This window comes from Physella acuta, unplaced genomic scaffold (assembly GCF_028476545.2).
Source record: "Physella acuta isolate Inbredline_101_S28 unplaced genomic scaffold, ASM2847654v3 ptg000376l, whole genome shotgun sequence".
NCBI lineage: Eukaryota > Metazoa > Mollusca > Gastropoda > Physidae > Physella > Physella acuta.
Genome location: NW_026731895.1, coordinates 29,754 through 47,983, shown reverse-complemented (window position 1 = coordinate 47,983; position 18,230 = coordinate 29,754). Strand labels below are relative to the sequence as shown.

The 18,230-nt window shown below is 40.9% G+C and overlaps 1 protein-coding gene across 4 annotated transcripts; it reads right to left on the bottom strand.

The window, feature by feature from the left end:
* Positions 1-128: 128 nt before the first annotated feature.
* On the bottom strand, positions 129-17,938 carry LOC131941896 (uncharacterized). 4 transcript variants are annotated; one of them, XR_009386691.1, is made up of 5 exons: positions 17,857-17,938; positions 12,198-12,494; positions 5,002-9,844; positions 3,204-3,397; positions 129-987 (listed from the first exon to the last, which is right to left on the bottom strand). XR_009386691.1 is itself a non-coding variant. In XM_059301476.1 (4 exons), the coding sequence occupies exons 2-4, from the start codon at positions 12,372-12,374 to the stop codon at positions 950-952; spliced, it is 5,058 nt and encodes a 1,685-aa protein (XP_059157459.1). In that variant the 5' UTR covers positions 12,375-12,494; positions 17,857-17,938; the 3' UTR covers positions 129-949. The 4 variants fall into 4 exon arrangements, 1 of the variants encoding a protein (XP_059157459.1); XR_009386690.1 differs by having other exon boundaries at positions 3,219-3,397; XR_009386692.1 differs by lacking the exon at positions 17,857-17,938 and adding an exon at positions 17,753-17,841 and having other exon boundaries at positions 3,219-3,397.
* Between the last annotated feature and the right edge of the window lie 292 nt (positions 17,939-18,230).

The following is an 18,230-nucleotide window of genomic DNA, read 5'->3' as shown; positions in this document are numbered from 1 at the left end:
AAATACCCTACTGTAAATCACTAAGCACTTTAAGTTAAGCTAAAACATGCATTTCAATAGTTGAGTGTAGTAATGAATAAAGTTAAACATCAAACACATTTCTGATAAAGAGTAAGAAGCATATGCAATAGTTTATGCAATGGTTTATTTTACAAAGGGATTGAAACAATTCACATAATTGATGAAGTTTATTTGTAAAAACTACCTTTTTTAATAAAAGTAATTCTTCAAATGTGATATGCTACTGTTTGCTAGATGTTAACAGAATCTTATTTATAGTAGCATCTGGTATATGATTATTGCTTCAAGTGGTGTGCTTGAAAAACATTTACTAAATTCACATTATTCTTGCTGTTATTTTTTAAAACTTCAATTTATATTTTTTTAAATTTAAAATGTTACCAGTTTTTGATGGTTAGCCAGAGTAGGGCTTGAAGTGTGATGTAATATGTTAAGGGCTGAAGCAGATGGACCTCCCTAATAATGCACAACAGACTCCCATTTTTTCACTTGGTTTGAAAGGATGGCTGGCTGTTTTCCCAAATTTATGGAGGAAGGCAAAACAAAAAAAAGTTGCTATTGGTTTAACAAAGGTCAAGGGTAGTTTGAAACCTGAGGCCGGTCTTCTCTGGTTCTCAAGACCTGAGTTTGTGGATACGGTGGAAGGGTTTGAACCAGAAGCAGGTATTTCTCTCTCTCTTCTTCACCCATCTCCCATTCCAATGTAAAATCCTCGGGTTTCTTACTTGCTTGACTCGGAATAAATTTTTTCTGTTTGATAAACTCAGCATGGCCATCCTTAGGGGGTGTTTCCGGTACTAAATCAGTGATATCAGATGAGGTGTGATCATTCTGCTTGCATCCAGTAGCGGTATCTAAGTATGTCCACCTTGGTAGAGACAAACAATCCATTCGTATAAGGGCCTGAGGTTTCCGGGTCAAAATCTTTTTACATGGTTCTGGTGTTACTTTTTTTCTTGGGGGTGGCTGTAATGAAAGAGCAATGAAAAATTTTTTAAAGTCATGCAAATTAGTCGTTTTATTTTTACTCATTAGGTACCGTATTGTTTGTCATTCTCGCGTCTTCTAAATATAGTATTGAAAAAAAAGATGTTATATTACATTATCTTAGAAGCCTAAAACAAACTACTTTAATGTTTTCGTAAGTTTACAAATAACATGAACTGGCTGTGTAAGAAAATGATAAAAATGCAATGCCTAAACTCCAGCTGTCCTGCATGTGATAACGTTATTCGGCTCTACGATTCCAGCATCTAAACATGTTTATAGAAAACCACGGACGCTTCACTGACTTTGTTAGATGGGAAAACGCAAGTGTTCAAAGCTCATGTTACATTCAGTAGTTGTGAGATTTTAGAATAGATGAAACAAGTATAAAAACCTTTATAAGGTACTTTTTTCTTTAACAAAATAAAAAAGATTTCAAGATCGACTAATGTTTTTACCTTATGATTGAAAAAAACATAAGGTAAAAACATGTGCATTAGACAAGTCTTGTTACGTAGGCTTTTATACTTGTTGTGTTCTATTTTAAGAAATACTTTTAAGATATTAGTACAATTAGTACTATATTTATTCTTGGCAAAAGGTATACTTTATACTAAATGTCTATAATATTCCCTTCTGAAAGTCCCCCTACTCTAGTAACCTATCTGCCCGTTAAGCCCTTGGCCAGACTTTTATACAACACTCAATCAGATCACTTGACCGATCGTCATCGGCACTAACTAATTATCTCGCTTTTTGCTTTTGATTATATACTTTAGTGATTTTTTAAGTCAAGTGAAAAATCGAATAAAATCTGCCAAGAAAATGGATCAAAATTAAGCTATGAACGCACCTGACAACCCGACAGTGTGATCTATGAGAAAGGTTGTTATGCGAGCTTATTCGGCAGTAAATGCGAACTAATTGCTGTAATTTGTCTGAAAGATGTGTCATAATGGACGCCCGTGGGTTGATGTGGTAAACTATCAGCCCGTCAATTATCTATTTTACCCGAAAAACGGCGTGAGTAAACGAACCACCACCTCGTGTAATTATATGGCAAATGACGTAAAAAGATTAGAATTGAGATAAAGGATCTCCACCGTGTCTAAGCCCATATGCCAGGGTTGGTTTGAAGGCTTGGTCTTGTAAGAACAAGCCATCGGTCTATCCTTTGGGTTTTCCTAACTAAAAGCGTGAAATGCCACGTACTGAGCTGGGCTGTTTTACAAGGTATTCAAATTCGTTTTCGCTGTCTTCCTGTCCTGGCTGAATTTTCTTGGCTGAAATAAAAATCATCTCGTCCATCCGGACAACATTCGACTTATATTTCACTTCTTCTTCTTCTTCTGGCTTTTCTTCGGGCTTTGGGCGTGGTCTAGGCTTGGGATAATCTAATTTTACTTTTCTCCATTTGGGGGGTTCGACCTGTATACAAGAACGAGAGCTGGGTTTCGGGGTTTTCGATAGGCTGATTCTGGGTTGCGATTCTATTACAGGAGCTAGTTTTGAAGAAAAAATAAATAAAAAGATACCACGGATACAACAAAGTAAACACAGCTTTTCAAGATGTCGTTAGAGTTGAGTAACAATAAGGGGAGAGGTTATTTTTTTAAGCGAATCTTTTATCAAGCACCTAGAGCATGTAGAAGAAGGGTGAGATAACTAGACATTCATTTTTTTCTTGTCAGTTGTGTTAGCCACACATCTCCACACAGTCGAATCTAACACGTAGTGGTCTAAAAGTTTGATGTTAAAGATACCATAGCAATTGTCCTGATTGCCCGGCTTGCTAAAGATGGAGGTTAACTGTAGATTTTGGAAACAAATCTCCCAAAATGTTATCATAAGACATTTGTGGCATTGCTACCAAGTAATGTAACGATTGCAAAAGAAACCAGACATATTCCTTCCTATACGTATTCCCCTTGTAACGGTTTAAACAGAACACCTACACCCTCAGCTTTATTATACGTGGCTGCCATAGATACATTCTTTAACTAACGCCATTTGCCATAGTAATTACCGGCTTGTTATTATTATTCGGATTAGAAAAAAAGCTCGAGATGAAACTGGTTGTTTTGAAGCATTTCAATTCGCATCGATTGTTTACACTAGGGCTCTAGTCAATAGAACAGTTATGACATGCAAGGACATCTTTTAGTAAGGTGGAATACGAATGTTGTTTCACTCACACATCCTTTACTTACTGCACGATTTTCTATGGTGATGCTGTTGCTGAATATATTGAACTATCAAATATTATTTTAAAAATTACTGTCTTCAAGAGTTCCACTAGACACGCAACTTGTGTTGGAACTAGATCAAAACAATTTTTTGACCATATCGCCAACACGGGATGGGATCCATGTTACCGTGGACCAGACCGCTGCAAGAGGGAAAACTTTGTTAGATTCATGTAAGTGGCCAGATTTTTGTCAATGTGTGCACTACGCCTGATTCGCGGCCAGTTCGGCGACACCTTCAAAACACGGTTGCCTCGGAATATGGTATTTGAATCAGCCAACATGTTGCAGTAGGGCTTATCCCATTGGTTTCCCATGTTAGTAAACGGTTGGTCCTCGCTGAGCTTATTTTCTCATGTCCATCGCCAGCAGTGGAGTTTTGTCAGTGTCGTGAACTTGGGCGAAGCAGGGATACTTAATCTATCTCGTGCACCGAACGGTCGTCCATAAATGACGCAGCTTCCCCCACCCCATCGCCACATATCATCGCAAATAGTCAGACCCTTTAGGAGTCTTTTCTTCCTCCCTTCATAACTGCTAGCTAGCAATTTTGATATGGCCAAAACAGCGCTTATCAATATTTATACTTCAATTTCTTCTAACAACTCCGTACTTGTTACATAATCTTTATTTTTTACAATTAATAAAAGCGTAAAAAAATTGCGATATAGCTGCTACAATTCAGTGTCAATAATGTTTTCAAATTGCTAAATTGTGATGTTATACTTTATATCCAACCTTCCCCCTCGTCACATATCGACCCAAAAGTTCGCCCCCTACCTCAGGAATGTGACGTAATTTATGGACGACCCATTATTAAAATAGATCTATCACTTGCAACACACCAACACCATTCATTATCCGTTACATTGACAGAAAAGTAGCCACTTATACTGTATGTCTGGTGTCTTTTGCTGTTACAAATGAAAAAGCCCAATAGCCAGAATATATTTACGTATGGCACACGGACCCTAGAGGGTCCTATTAAAGGGGGTCCATAACATTTTGTTCTATTACATTTCCAATGGGTCCATGTGTGAAATTCGATTGAAAATACTTTCTGAGCTGCACAGGTGAACCTAAGTAAACATGGAAGTAAAAACCTGGAAGAACACGAGCTCTTGGAGCATGAAAGCACATGACAATAGGAGATTGGTTTTTATATTTATGGTCAAAATTAAGAATGACGTAATAATAAGGGTCGTCTAAAAATAAGCGCCCAAAGAACGTGCTATCAAAACAATTTGAGCTATTATCTGAAAGTATTATCACCAGTTGTCCTTGTGTGTATGAATGGTGTGAATAAGCATTTTTCAAGAATAAAATATAAAATAAAAATTGAGTCTAAAATAAAATGGCAACTAACCATTTCATTTGTGTAGAGGTGTCTGATGCCAGTGTAGGTAAGGGGTCGTTCATAAATGACGTCACACAAGTTTGATTATAGCACCCCATTTTTTTGCTATCTTCGTCACAAAAGGCTGAGGATATCACCCCCCCCCCCCCTGATCGTTTTCTCTTTACACCCACTCCCCTAAAGGAAGCATAGCTGGTTAGAAAAGCAACGTTGATAAATATATATATATATATATATATTTAGAAATACAACAGGTAAGCTACATGGAACGTCTTGACACATAGAATCAGACTTCCCTCCCTTCATAGGTGTGTGACGTCATTTATGGATGTCTATACACATGATATAATCAATAAAAAGCAACAAGAACAACACATGGGATTTACTTACTGTTGCCTGAGCCAGCGGCACTGGTGTTGCTGTTATGCTCCAGTATAGTTGGCGTTATAGGTAGCTTGTTGCTAGTTTGCTGTGGTCTCTTTCCCATTGCTCTTTCTGGAATCTGATCGGAGGGTCGCCAGGCAGTTCCGTTCAAATAATTTTTTTTCTCTTTGGCCGAACCTTTATTCTTTGGATCTTTGTCGCGCTTGTTCGCGGCATGATCATTCATCTCTCTCCATTTATTTCTCGCCCCGAAATTATCGTGAACTTCGTTGGTAGCGTACGGACTGTCGTCTGATACTTTAAATTTTCCTGTGGCACTGGTTTCCGTCGGAGAAAAAAGTTCATGCTTGGTCGATCGGCTGCCACCCATTTCCTTAAAATTTCGCGTATCTTCTTCAGCCCTGTACTTGTAAGAAACCCATGCACCGGGTTCATCCATAAGATCTCGGTTGACATCTTCTGCATAGTCTTCTTTGTTCACCACGTTCTCGCGACAAACGATTCCACCGACTTTCTTGATTTCATGAACAACTGGCACTGCCGGTGGAGCGACGGCGGCATTAAAAGAAGAGAAGGCACCTGCAATATTGTTCTCGCCGTAGAAGCCCGCGGACGGGTTGCGGCTAGCGGTGTAGTCGAAGTAACTGTCCCTCTCCTCTTGTTGCACACGCACCTCCCGACCGTATCTTTGAGTTGGCAGTTCTTCGTAGTCGCTTTGTCTAGGGGTTTTGTATTGAGATGCCTCGTATACATTCCAAGAATCGGCTTCACGGCTCATACGCCCGTCAAGTGGAGCTGCCCCGTACATGCTGGGTGATGCATATGGAGGATCAGCATAATCACCTCGCGATGGACTGCTAGAAAGTGAACGGGGATTAGCACGCTCCAAATGGCCGTACATGCCTGGAGACGAGTAATCGCTGGAGCCATAGGCGCCGTGGCTGGCGTAAGAATCCCCCTGTTGTCCAAACAGCCGGGGTCCCGCTGGGTGGGGACTCATCACAGAATCCATGTAAAACCCGGATGTGCTGTAGTGAGATCCACCAGACTGTTCTTTCACCCCCAGCGGTGGCTTGCGTCTTACATCTTGTGGCTCATAATCCCCCGTATAGAAATCTTCCAAATGATTGTTGTTGTGATTGTTAAAGATAAGATTGTCCTCCTCTTTTATCTCTTTTACTGGTAATTCGTGTTCATTGTTATTGTTCTTATACTTTGGGCAAATGATATTAGTGTAACTATCGTCCTCGTCATTAGGGGGCAATCGATGCAAATTCGGGCAGGCTTCGATGCCTCGCTCTAAAGGATCTCCCATGTATGTTCGAACTCGTGGACCTCGGTACCACATATCTTCCGTGTCTACTTTATTTGATGCTTGGAAGAAGAAACCGGTGTTCGCGGTCTCTTGCATGTCATATTTGGTGAAATCAATGGTTTTCTGGTAACTTGTTTCCTGTTTGACGGGCAGGGGCGCTGGCCTGTGGTTGACGTAATCCGTGTAGGCGGAGTCTTCGCTGGTAGTTATCTGTGGTCTAGAATCCACTTCACCCTTGGAGAATTCATCGTAATTCCATTCTCTTCCGAAATCTGGTCCGTTGCTGCTATTGTTGGAATAGTTGTTGCCCCATAGTGCCATTGTGGTGCCATTTATAATATCCAGGTCGCTGTCGACAACGTAATCGATTCGTGGCCTACCTCTGTACCGGCGAGACATTCGACTCTGTACTGGGCGTGAAGAATTGTTTGTGCTACCATTTGAATAAGGCACTTCTTTGGTAAACATGTCGTTCTGCTCGCTGTTGAAAACATCTCCAGTGTACAGATCTTGTTCGCTCAGCTCTTTATTGCACACGAGTTGGGTCGGTTCAAAGTAAAGATGGCTAGAAGAACTTGCTGAGCTGCTATCGCCGTTGTTGTCGTGGTCGTAGAAGGGATCTTGCTTGTAGAAACCGCCAGTGTAGCAGTTCTCCGCGGGCTCGCTTTTGCCGCTAATGCTGCTATAGGAGCTGTCTGATGTGCTGACATCGCCGCTCATGGTGTAGATGCCCTTACTTGAAGTCAGGTCATGGTAGTTTGGCACCTGTGCCCTTGTTGTCTGTCTTTTAGCGAAATGGTAGATAAATCCCGTGTCTACGTCAGTCTCGCCGCCGTGTCTCCTGGACGTATAATTTTCACAGACACTCTGAGGTCTGATCAGTGCCAAATCCGAGTGACTGCTCCTGACATTAGCGACCACGTGAAAGCTGGTGCTAGACTTGCTCTCGTGGGAACGATCGCGTTTAGACAAGGCCATGTCTTTCGTCTCATAGTACGTGTCTTCTTTGGTGTTCTCCACTGTGTACAGTTCAGCCTTCGCCACGACCAACGCGTCAACCTTGGTTGCTTCTGACGATTTCGGTTCATGGATATCAGCGTCAATTGCTGGCTCGTTATAATAGTTGCCCGTGTCGGCTAATTTAGTTTTAGAAAGGGACGACAGTTGTCGTTCTAGAGCGACAGGTAAATGTTTCACTCCATCGCAATAAGAATTATCTGGAGGAACAGCTGCAGGAATTGTTTTGACAGGCTTGTCTGTGCGAGGTGCAGGTACTGGGTGATCCACATATTTGGGAGGCTCTAGTGTAGTTTCGTTCACCTTGAGAGCATTATGAAGAGTTTGGCCACTGTACAGCTGGTCAGAAAGCACGGAGTGGGGGAGTTTTTGACCAGAGGACTTGGTTTTGTATTCTGTCTGCTTGACATCATCTACCACAGTGGTAACGGCGTCCCCGGTTTTTGATCTTCCAGTTTTAAAGATCCCTGACTTGAAATCGGAGTGGATCATGTTTTCGTTGACGGCAGATCTTGACCAGCTCTTTTTAATGTCGGATCTCTGGTGATACAAGGGCATAATGCCATCGTCCGAGGCAGATCTATGCCTAATGTCCACCTTACCCGGCTCGTCCTTCCACGACTCAGCCGATGCATGCCCTGGGGGAAACAGTCTTTCTTTACCTTTGATGCTGTTCTCTTTTCTTAAAGCAGATGCTTTGTTGGTTCGGATTGTGATTTTAGTGGATGAACGATTCACTTTGAGCAGACTGTCTTCTTTTTTCGTCAACTTTGGTTTCGGGTCTTTCTTGGTAGTAGACGTTTTGTAGGACACTGTAGCACTGCGGCTAAGGCTGCTTTTCTTGAGTTTACTGTCCTGTCTCTTCTCGACGCTATGTGGGGGGTCAACAGGCGTTCCTTCTCTGAGTAGCTGCAGTCGAAGGATTTTAATGGCATTTTGTTTATCTTTTGCAGATTTAATCGATCTTTTAATTGCATCACCATCAGCCGATTTGCTGACAGCAGCAACGAGTTCTTTCTTTGAAAACTTTGTGGTGATGACTGGTGACTGAGTTTTTGTGATTAGATTACTGCCTGTTGATGCTCTCTCGACACGGGGCTGAATTTTCGCGGTACGGGGAACTACTGGCTTAGTCTTTTCCTCCTCGTTATTCTTTGCCACAAAATTGAAAGATTCTTCTTTAATTGCTTTGATACGGTTGAGCTTTTTCTTTTTAAGCTCCAAGTTTCGTAGTAGCATGGACGCTTCATCATCCATGCATGGACTCATCATTCTTGGTGAGCCCACATCACGACCTTTCGATATAGCTAAAGCAGAGCACGTTGACAAGGTACCGTCCAGTATATCAGACGGTGCCTGTAGAGCCAGGGTACTGTCCATTGTAGCTGGTTTGCATGTTACACTACGGTTTAGTAACATTTTCGCACGACTCTCGTTAAGGAAGCCAAGATGAATGTCTGTTTTAAATCGCTGCAAAGACCTTTTACTTGACTCATCTGTATTAGAAATCTTGTTCGCATCTTGCACCTTGGTGCTGTCAAAGGATTTAGTTTCATCTTTCATAAGTCGTGGCCTAATGTCCAGAATATTTTTGACGCTCTGGGCGATGGACTGGGCGTACGCCTTGAAGTCATCCAGCGTACCCAAGCGCACGGTGTCTTTCTTGACACGACCCCAGCAGTTTTTGCACATGCCGCTGCCGCGGTCTTTCATGTCTTGCCCGCAGGTGCCGCTGCTAGTGTGCTGAGCAGAGTCACACTCATGTCTGCTATACGAATCATCGGCGCTTTCGTGGCCTGCGTCGAAGACGGCTGAATCAAAATCACAGCTATTAATAGAATTTGCGAGATTTGTGCTTTGTCTGGAAAGGTTAGAGAAGCAACCCGAGTCTTCGCTTGAATCCCTGGAAATGACATCTTTGACCAAGGTTGATTCCAGCTTGCCTTCAAGACTTTTGCGGACTGGCGATTCACATTTGTCTGGAGAGCAGTTTGTACTTAACTCATCCATGCATTTTGTAACGTCGTGCAAGGCCATGGAAGTTTTACACTCGTATTCTTTAAAGACGTGGGGGTCGCTTGTCTCCCTAGACTCGGACGGGCTCTTCATAGTTTCTTTGTCCAGGCCTTGTAAGCTGTACATTTGGAGTGCTTCAACGTCTGTGTTGATTTTTGTTTGATCGAGTTCCTGATCATAAATATTGTCAGAGACACTAAACGTATCCATCGATCCTCTTTCATATAGTTTGGTAGTTCGTCTCGGTGCCAGAGGTCTAATCGTCTGCGAGGCGACTAGGTCAGACTTGCCTTTAAACAGAAATTTCTTTCTTGGTTTCGTGCTTGGCTGGGTCAGTGGCACGTCAGAGCGCTGGAGGTCTTCGCTTTTCTCGGCCAGCCGGCTCAACGCTTCTCTAGAAATATACACATCGGAAACTTCGTTCAAGTTGTCTTTTACGTCCGTTGTCACAGCGACAGCTAGGTTTGGATCTAGTTCATACATTTCAGTTGCGTCATCATTCTGAAATTTAAAAAGAAAAGTAAACCTAGAGCAATTATTTCAGGCTTATATTTAGCTCACTCACTATGTCTGTTAATCCGCAAATTTTGGAATATTAATTGAACCCACTTTTCCATTGTCCGATTCTGCTGAAAATAGCCACAATAGATCTTGGATGACGACGCAAGAATATCGAATTTGTAATCTAATTAAAGGCTATTATTAAATAGATAATTGAAACAAAAATATTTCTGAATAAAAGGGGAGATATAAAATACTAGTGATCGCTCGATCAGAGGGCCTTAGAGGGTGAACTGTTTTCACGGTTGGCTGACGTCGTATCCTATCCTCGGCCTCGAACTAAATAGGGGTAGAGGTTTAGAGATCACAAGCTACTGGGGGGGGGGGGGGGTTAATGCAATCTTTTTAGTCGTAGCTGTAGTTTCAACTTCATTTCAAACAAATGACTAATAAGTGGAAAACAATTCTCATAAAAACTTGTTTTTAAGGGAAAAGGCTTTAATTATATTAAAAAATCACAAAACATCCCAAATGAAAAAATGCTCTAAAACGTAAAAAAAAATTAGTAACCTTAGTAAAGCTAAATGCTGGTATGGCTAAAACTAAACACCTGGTCGCTCAATTACGGAGATAATAATCCCTTTCATAGGGAGTTCATTGATAGGTTTACCTTCTATCACATAATATAAGATCTATGTTCAATTTTTATCATTGGGCGCCCAGGCAGAGGCGTAGCGACCCTTCCCGGCGCCCGGGGACAAACTTTTTGATTTGCACCCCCCCCCCCCCTCGAGATTTCGATTTCCACCCCCCCCCCTCAAACTTTCGATTTCCACCCCCCCCAACCTTTCAATGTATTTTTCCAACCCATTTTGGCGCCCCCTAAAGTCGGCGCCCGGGGACATATGACCCCCCCTCGCTACGCTACTGCCACAGGCCTTTATTTTTGGTCATACCAGCATAGGGGTCATCCATAAATGACGTCACTCGTACGGGGGAGGGAGTACGTAATTTTGTGATGCTGTGTGGTCATGGGATGAGGTTCAGATAATGTGACGTCACAGTTTTGTACTTTGAAAAATAATGTTACAACCTGAAATTTGGGCCGTTATTTCTCGTTTTTGAAGACTGTTTTTGTAAATTGCAATAGGAATTGATTAATATACTTTATATTGACTGAGCTTAGTCAATATTTTAGACAGAAATTAAAGTTAAAAAAATATACTGCACTTTTGAGGCGGTGGGGAGGGGGGGTTATAGGCTGAGGTGTGACGTCATTTAAGGGGGGGGGTCGAAGGCTGGCATTTTGTGACGATCTGTAACGGAGGAGAGGGGGGATGAAAGGAAAAATCGTCCCAAAAAGTGTGACGTCATTTATGGATGACCCCCATATGGCTTGAGTAAGGCTACACTAAAATATTTTTTTTATTTTTGAGAGCATTTTACTTTTGTATTTTTTTTTTTTTTTGTTGTGATTTTTTAATATGACAAAAACCCTTTTCCTTAAAAAAAATTCAATGTGAATTATTTTAAATCTCTGCTGTGTTGCAAACAGTTCTAGTCTGAGCAGATTCTAACACGTGTAATACACGTCTAGTTATACTTTTGTTTGTTCAAAACCAAAGTGCAAGAGTGAAATTAGGGATAGCTGACTCAGCAAAATAACACAAATCTAAAGTCTGATGCAGTCAACACATAAACAGGCACCAGGTACATACTATCATGCATAAACCTAAGAGTACCTATGGTAGAGCCATATACTATCGGGGTATTTCAAAATTCGGCATTGCTGTTTGGTTCAAGGTGTTTTTTTGTATGCATATGTTTATGAGTACATGGGTGAATAAGGGGGAGGGGTCGTGCCGCCATAATAACGGTGAAATAGCATAACGTTCAGCTACAGCCAGCAATAAAAATTCGCTGTACTTACTAAGACGCCAACCGGAAGTATGATATTCCACGCTTTAGTTTTCAGTCCCGCTTACTCTTACCTCGTGGTTTCTTAACCTTTTCATAGCCACCGAACTCCACCAGTTTCATTTGAGCATTCATCGAACCCTTCTTAATGGTTCTATCGTCCGCATTGACTAAATCCGACTCTTAGGAGTCGGGTGTGTGTCTTGACCTCCGCCGAACTCCTGAGACTGACTCGACGAACCCTGGGGGTTCGATCGAACCCAAGTTAAGAACTATAGCTCTAAAACAAATCCATAACCTAACCTTACCATAGCCTCGACTCTAGTCGTTACCCTGACCCCTAAAATCAATATCGCCGACAAAACCCGATAGCATATTGTATCATCATGCCGGTGTCAATTACAACAGAGCAATGACGTTACATATATTGACCTACCTCCATAACCAGAAGGTCTGAAACTGTGCCTTCCTCAGACTTATCCGCTTCAACAGAGATGACGTCATAGTGGATTCCTTGACTTAAAGGTTCAGACAGGTTGGTGTAGGAGTCTGCGACAGGACTGGCGATCAGGCCTGCGAGTGCAGCAACTGATCCGGTCTCAGGGTCTGCCATGCTAACGTTACAAGATGGGTCGCCTGCGCGACGGTGCTTCGCCCAACAAGTGAGTTCTTCTGTGCTGGCTGGTACTGTTAGAAGTAGAGAATCATCACTCTTGATGTTTCACTTCAGGCTCTGAAAGTAACATTTAAAACACAACGTGTGACGATGCATACAGAAAAGATAGGACTTTGTTAAGTCGCTACAAACAAGACAACACGAGTTTTTCATATCTTCTGACGAAATAGCTGTTCTGGTTAGTGCTAGGGTATGAGTAATGTTTTTAACAAACAGGTTGTATAAGTCTTTCTGACGTTTTAGGAAGTTTGATATAAGTTCACGTTCATGTGTCCTTGTAATATTTTTGTGTAGTTGATTATAATGTAGTTGGTACTGTTGTTAAAGGTTCTAGGTAGAATTATAAGGAAAGTTATTTTAAAGGTAAACAAGCCATTGTTTACATGGGTTACTCTTGGTCAGGGTTAGATTTGTCGTTACTAGTTTATAAAAATAGCACTCAATGCGTCATTTGATGGGTTTATAAATGCTGACTGACCAAACACATGGGATGATATCCGTAAAAAATTATTTAGATCGCGTGGGTAAAGGTTCTGGGCAGAGTTATAAGAAGATTTATTTTTAGTTAGATAATTGTTATATTTGAATGTAAGGTTTAATGGTTAAATTTTTTTTTCAGCGTTACAGTCTTTACAAATATTCGAGTCAATTGACGAGTATCGAAAACAAATCATTGCTGATGGTCCACGTTATAGTAGAAACTACAAGCATTGACAGCCAGAATTTAAGTAAGGGTTAGGGTTAGTATCGTAAGGGTTAGGGTTAGTATCGTAAAGTTTAGGGTTAGTATCGTAAAGGTTAGGGTTAGTATCGTAAGGGTTAGGATTAGTATCGTAAGGGTTAGGGTTAGTATCGTAAGGGTTAGGGTTAGTATCGTAAGGGTTAGGGTTACTATCATAAGTTAGGGTTAGTATCGTTAGGGTTAGGGTTAGTATCGTAAGGGTTAGGGTTAGTATCGTATGGGTTAGGGTTAGTATCGTAAGGGTTAGGGTTAGTATCGTTAGGGTTAGTATCGTAAGGGTTAGGGTTAGTATCGTAAGGGTTAGGGTTAGTATCGTAAGGGTTAGGGTTAGTATCGTAAGGGTTAGGGTTAGTATCGTATGGGTTAGGGTTAGTATCGTAAGGGTTAGGGTTAGTATCGTAAGGGTTAAGGTTAGTATCGATATCAACCTTAAGCGCTATCCGATTGGCTAGGTGTGTACAGGGTTGTATTAAAAACATTGACTGGAAGGTACAGTATCTTCTCGACTTTTTTCTACATTTTCTACCGGTATTGTTGCAGTTAAGGTTCAGGGTTAGAGTAGGAATTAGAGTTACACTCAGTGTTAAGGTAATACGTATTTACTAGATAATTACCCTCCAGTACCTTCACGAGGAATAAAAACATTGTATCCGTCTGTTTTGTTATGGTAAAAGATAGTATACACAGCTCCAAATCATTATAGTGTAAAAACTAAGCTCCAAAACATATAAGTGTAAAAACTAAGCTCCGAAACATTTAAGTGAAATTTCTAAGCTCCTGCCGGTAAAAGTTTCTTCTGCGGGTAAAAGTTTCTTCTGATGGTAAAAGTTTCTTCTGCGGGTAAAAGTTTCTTCTGATGGTAAAAGTTTCTTCTGATGGTAAAAGTTTCTTCTGATGGCAAAAGTTTCTTCTGCGGGTAAAAGTTTCTTCTGATGGTAAAAGTTTCTTCTGCTGATAAAAGTTTCTTCCACCAGTAAAAGTTTTTTCTGCAGGGTAAACGTTTCTTTTGTTGATGAAAGTTTCTTTTGATGGTAAAAGTTTCTTCAGATGGTAAAATTTTCTTCTGATAATACAAGTTTCTTCTGATGGTAAAAGTTTCTTCTGCCGGGTAAACGTTTCTTTTGTTAATGAAAGTTTCTTTTGATGGTAAAAGTTTCTTCAGATGGTAAAATTTTCTTCTGATAATACAAGTTTCTTCTGATGGTAAAAGTTTCTTCTGCCGGGTAAACGTTTCTTTTGTTGATGAAAGTTTCTTTTGATGGTAAAAGTTTCTTCAGATGGTAAAATTTTCTTCTGATAATACAAGTTTCTTCTGATGGTAAAAGTTTCTTCTGCCGGGTAAACGTTTCTTTTGTTGATGAAAGTTTCTTTTGATGGTAAAATTTTCTTCTGATAATACAAGTTTCTTCTGATGGTAAAAGTTTCTTCTGCCGGGTAAACGTTTCTTTTGTTGATAAAAGTTTCTTTTGGCGGTACGTATATTCTGCTGGTAAAGTTTTTATGCCGGTAAAATTTCTTCCATCAAGAAAATATCTACTGTCGACCTATCTAATACAGCTATGCTCTAGATTATAGACTAAATAAAGATAAAAGTAAGCTCAAGGCTTTTTCGGTTAGGGTAACGGTTAAGGATACGATACCAGCAAAAATAAATCCATTTAATGATCTGCTGGTTAACGAAGCATTTATGGCGGTCTGGTAATCGATTTTAACACTAACACGAGAGGTTTTAGTATCGCGGTCCAAAATTCAAAGTGTATGGATGTCTAATCAACACAACTTTAAGGCTAAAGGGGCGGGGGGGGGGGGGGGAGGCATTGTTTATTCAATGTAATTGCTATCTCAGCCGTAAACTTAACCCTGCACCTATATTCAGCTCTGAGCTTAAACCTAATCACAACTCTTTTCTAATCCTAACACAAATACCGACAGAGGAAAAAAAAATCACACAATGCTGTCGCCCTGTCCCTATGTTTAAAAATGGGATTGATCAGCCATACCTACACATCGTTGATAAAGATAATAAAGCGAGGTGTTAGTATCGAAACGACGTGCTTTTGTTCTGCCGGCATCGCTTTGGTGTGTGCTGTTACCACATTTGAGGCAGGGGCGTAGTGAGGGGGGGGGCGTGGGCGGGGGGGGGGGGCGGACAGCACCGGGTGACACCATTTAGGGGGGGGGGGGTGACACCAAGGCAAAAAAATAGCAAAATATATAGAGAAAAACTTGAGGGGGGTGCAAATCGAAAACTTGAGGGGGGAGGGGTGCAAATCGAAAGTTTGAGGAGGGGTGCAAATCGAAAATTTGAAAGTTTGTCCCCGGGAAGGGTCGCTACGCCTCTGAGGGGGTGACACCATTAAGTGCCGCACCGGGTGACACCCGACCTCGCTACGCCACTGATTTGAGGTAAGGTTTAGAACAGTTCTTGGGCAAGGGCTAAGGTTTACAGAATGCACATTGGCAGGTTGTTTGTGCTAATTTAGAAGGTATCGATACACGAAACATGAACTAGACGCTGAGCCTAGATGGACCATCCCCCGAACCTGTCTTGTATTGCCGGCAATTTCCGTGAACCGGTTAGTTTAAGAGCAGCGGTGCCAGCATAAAATAACAATAAGACATGCAGGAATTATATGTTGCTGTGTAGTTGCTGTTTAATAGCTGTTTGGTTGCATATTATATATTAGTCGCTGTGTGGTAGTTGTTTAAATGCTGTTTATTAGCCGCTTATAAGCTGTTTGGTTGCTGTTTGGTTACTATTTAGTAGCTGGATTTTAGTTGCTGTTTGGAAGTTGTTTTGTTGCTGTTTACTAGCTGCATAGTTGCTATTTATAGTTACTGTTTAATTGCTGTTTGGTATCTGTTAAGTTGAGACTGTTTAGTAGCTATGTATTTGCAGTTTGGTAGGTAAAATATAGCGCTCAATTAGGAAGTGCTGTTTAGTGCACGTTTCGGTAAAATATAGCGCTCATTTATAAAGAAGTGCTGCTCTTTAGTTACGGTTTAGGGTTTTTCTAGCCAACAAGTTAGCACTTATTTAGTCAGTTGAGCTAATAAATAAGACATCATTGATTGGTAGAGATAACTATTAAAGCCAAACTTTAAAAGCCAACATTTTGCACCCCCCCCGAAAGAGTATAAAGAGCAGTTTCTTTGAGACATTTTACTGGGGGTGGGGTGTGGGTAATTAAAACTTTGGGGGGGGGGGAAGAGGGGGACATACTGTTTGTGGTGTTCATTTTGTATAGAAATAATATTTCATTCAGGGCTCGGTGGAGGGAGGGGGTCCCACTCCTGTAAAGATGCCTGAAAGAATCTCTGGTAAAGAGATATCAAAGACACAACATAAATCAAATTTAGTGTCAGTAGTGCAATAAATAAAAAGGAAACTAATCTAAATCTGGTTCAACTCTTATTCCAAGATCTATTCTCCTTCGATCTTGATCTATTTCTTTTTCATATTTTTATGTATTGTGTATGATTGCCTCAATTTGATAAGCCAATCCGTTTTGAAATGAATACAAACTGACATCAAATGTTGAGTCAATCCGCATTGTCTTCCCTCTCCCCCTCCCCGGAAAGTTTGAAGTGACCCCTCGGAAGTTTCAAGTGCCCCCCCCCCTAAGCAAAATGTCTGCTTCCGTAGCAGTCGTAGCCAAGTGTAGGGGTTAGGCTTAGTGAAAGTCTATTATTTAGCCTAACTGTAGTACTAATAGTGACCTAGCCTAAGAAGTCTTAAGAGTAGTAGTTGGGGTTTACCATAGTGAGATCTAGATCTGGATCAAGAGTTGAAAAATGTATGATGTATACCACTTCTACAGGCGTGGGTAATGTTATAGGCATCACATACTGATAACACTACTTCTAGTTTTAACTCATACCTAGATTTAGATCTAGTCTAGATCAAGATTCTAGACCTAGACCTAGTCTAGTAGTTGAGTAACCATTCTGCTAGCTTGAATGATTCGATGATTAATTAATCTGGATCTAGATTCTAGATCTAGTCCATAATTGGATCTAGATTTTTTAGTCTATCTTGATATCTATGGGAGGGTTGTCTAGATCTAGATTCTAGATCTATATTTAAATTTTAAAATGTGGTCAAGGTTTCTTTCAGACTTTTTTCTCCCGGGGGGGGGGGGGGGGCGGACAAAATTTACGCAGGGTGGGGGAAGACGGGGGACACTGGTAAAAGTAAATATTTTCTATATAGATATCTAAATTCTATTTCATGGGGGAAGGGGGAGGGGGCGGTAGCCGTTCTTCATGGGGAAGTGGCAGAAATGCCTGAAAGAAACTAAGGTTGTGGTGTGTAGGTATCATGTCATGTTGCTAGATCTAGAATTTAGATCTAGAATCTAGATCTAGAGTCTATAACTTTCCGTAAGTTACAGCGACCTATCAATTGATTGATTATAGAAGAATGGACGTTTGTCTTTTCATTATCAAACAGTTGTTTCCGGCAGTTAGCCTGGCCTAGCTTACTAGACCTACAGGTAGGCGAACAACGGAAAGTAACGTTGAGCTAGAGTCTAGACTAGATCTAGATTCTATTTCCTGTTCTAAAACGTACTTCCACTGACGTAAAAAATATTCTGTTTTTCGTACTCATTGAGTACGCCACCAAAACCGACAAGTTTGACGGTGTATTGAAAAATGGAATGAAGGTTAACTTACCCACTCTGCCAAGAACAACGAAACCTTGAGTTGACATCAGCCGGCCATGAGTGACGTCAGTTGCTACAGAACTTAGCACTCGATGTGCGGCACGGTGCGAAGCGTTTACTCCCATCTTTCTGGGGTTTTATACGGGGAATCCCGATAATATACGCCCGCATTTATTTCAGTGGAATATTTTCTCCTTGAGATTTCGGAGTGAGTATTTCTCGAGGGTTGGAAAGAAAAGAAAAACTTCAAAGAAAATTGTAAAATAAAATAGTAGTTTTTAAAATAATTTAGAAATATTAGGCAAATTTGAATACCCTGTATAAATGTATATAGATCTAGCTGCTTACCAAAGAAAACCAGTAAACTTTATTATTTTGTGGGTT

Excerpts from the sequence above, each read along its gene's own strand:
- LOC131941896 (XM_059301476.1), bottom strand. The coding sequence starts at position 12,374 with ATGGCAGACCCTGAGACCGGATCAGTTGCTGCACTCGCAGGCCTGATC. Across the intron at positions 9,845-12,197 it reads CAGACCTTCTGGTTATGGAG|AATGATGACGCAACTGAAAT; the intron begins GTAGGTCAATAT and ends TTTAAATTTCAG. Across the intron at positions 988-5,001 it reads TGCCGCTGGCTCAGGCAACA|CCACCCCCAAGAAAAAAAGT; the intron begins GTAAGTAAATCC and ends CTTTCATTACAG.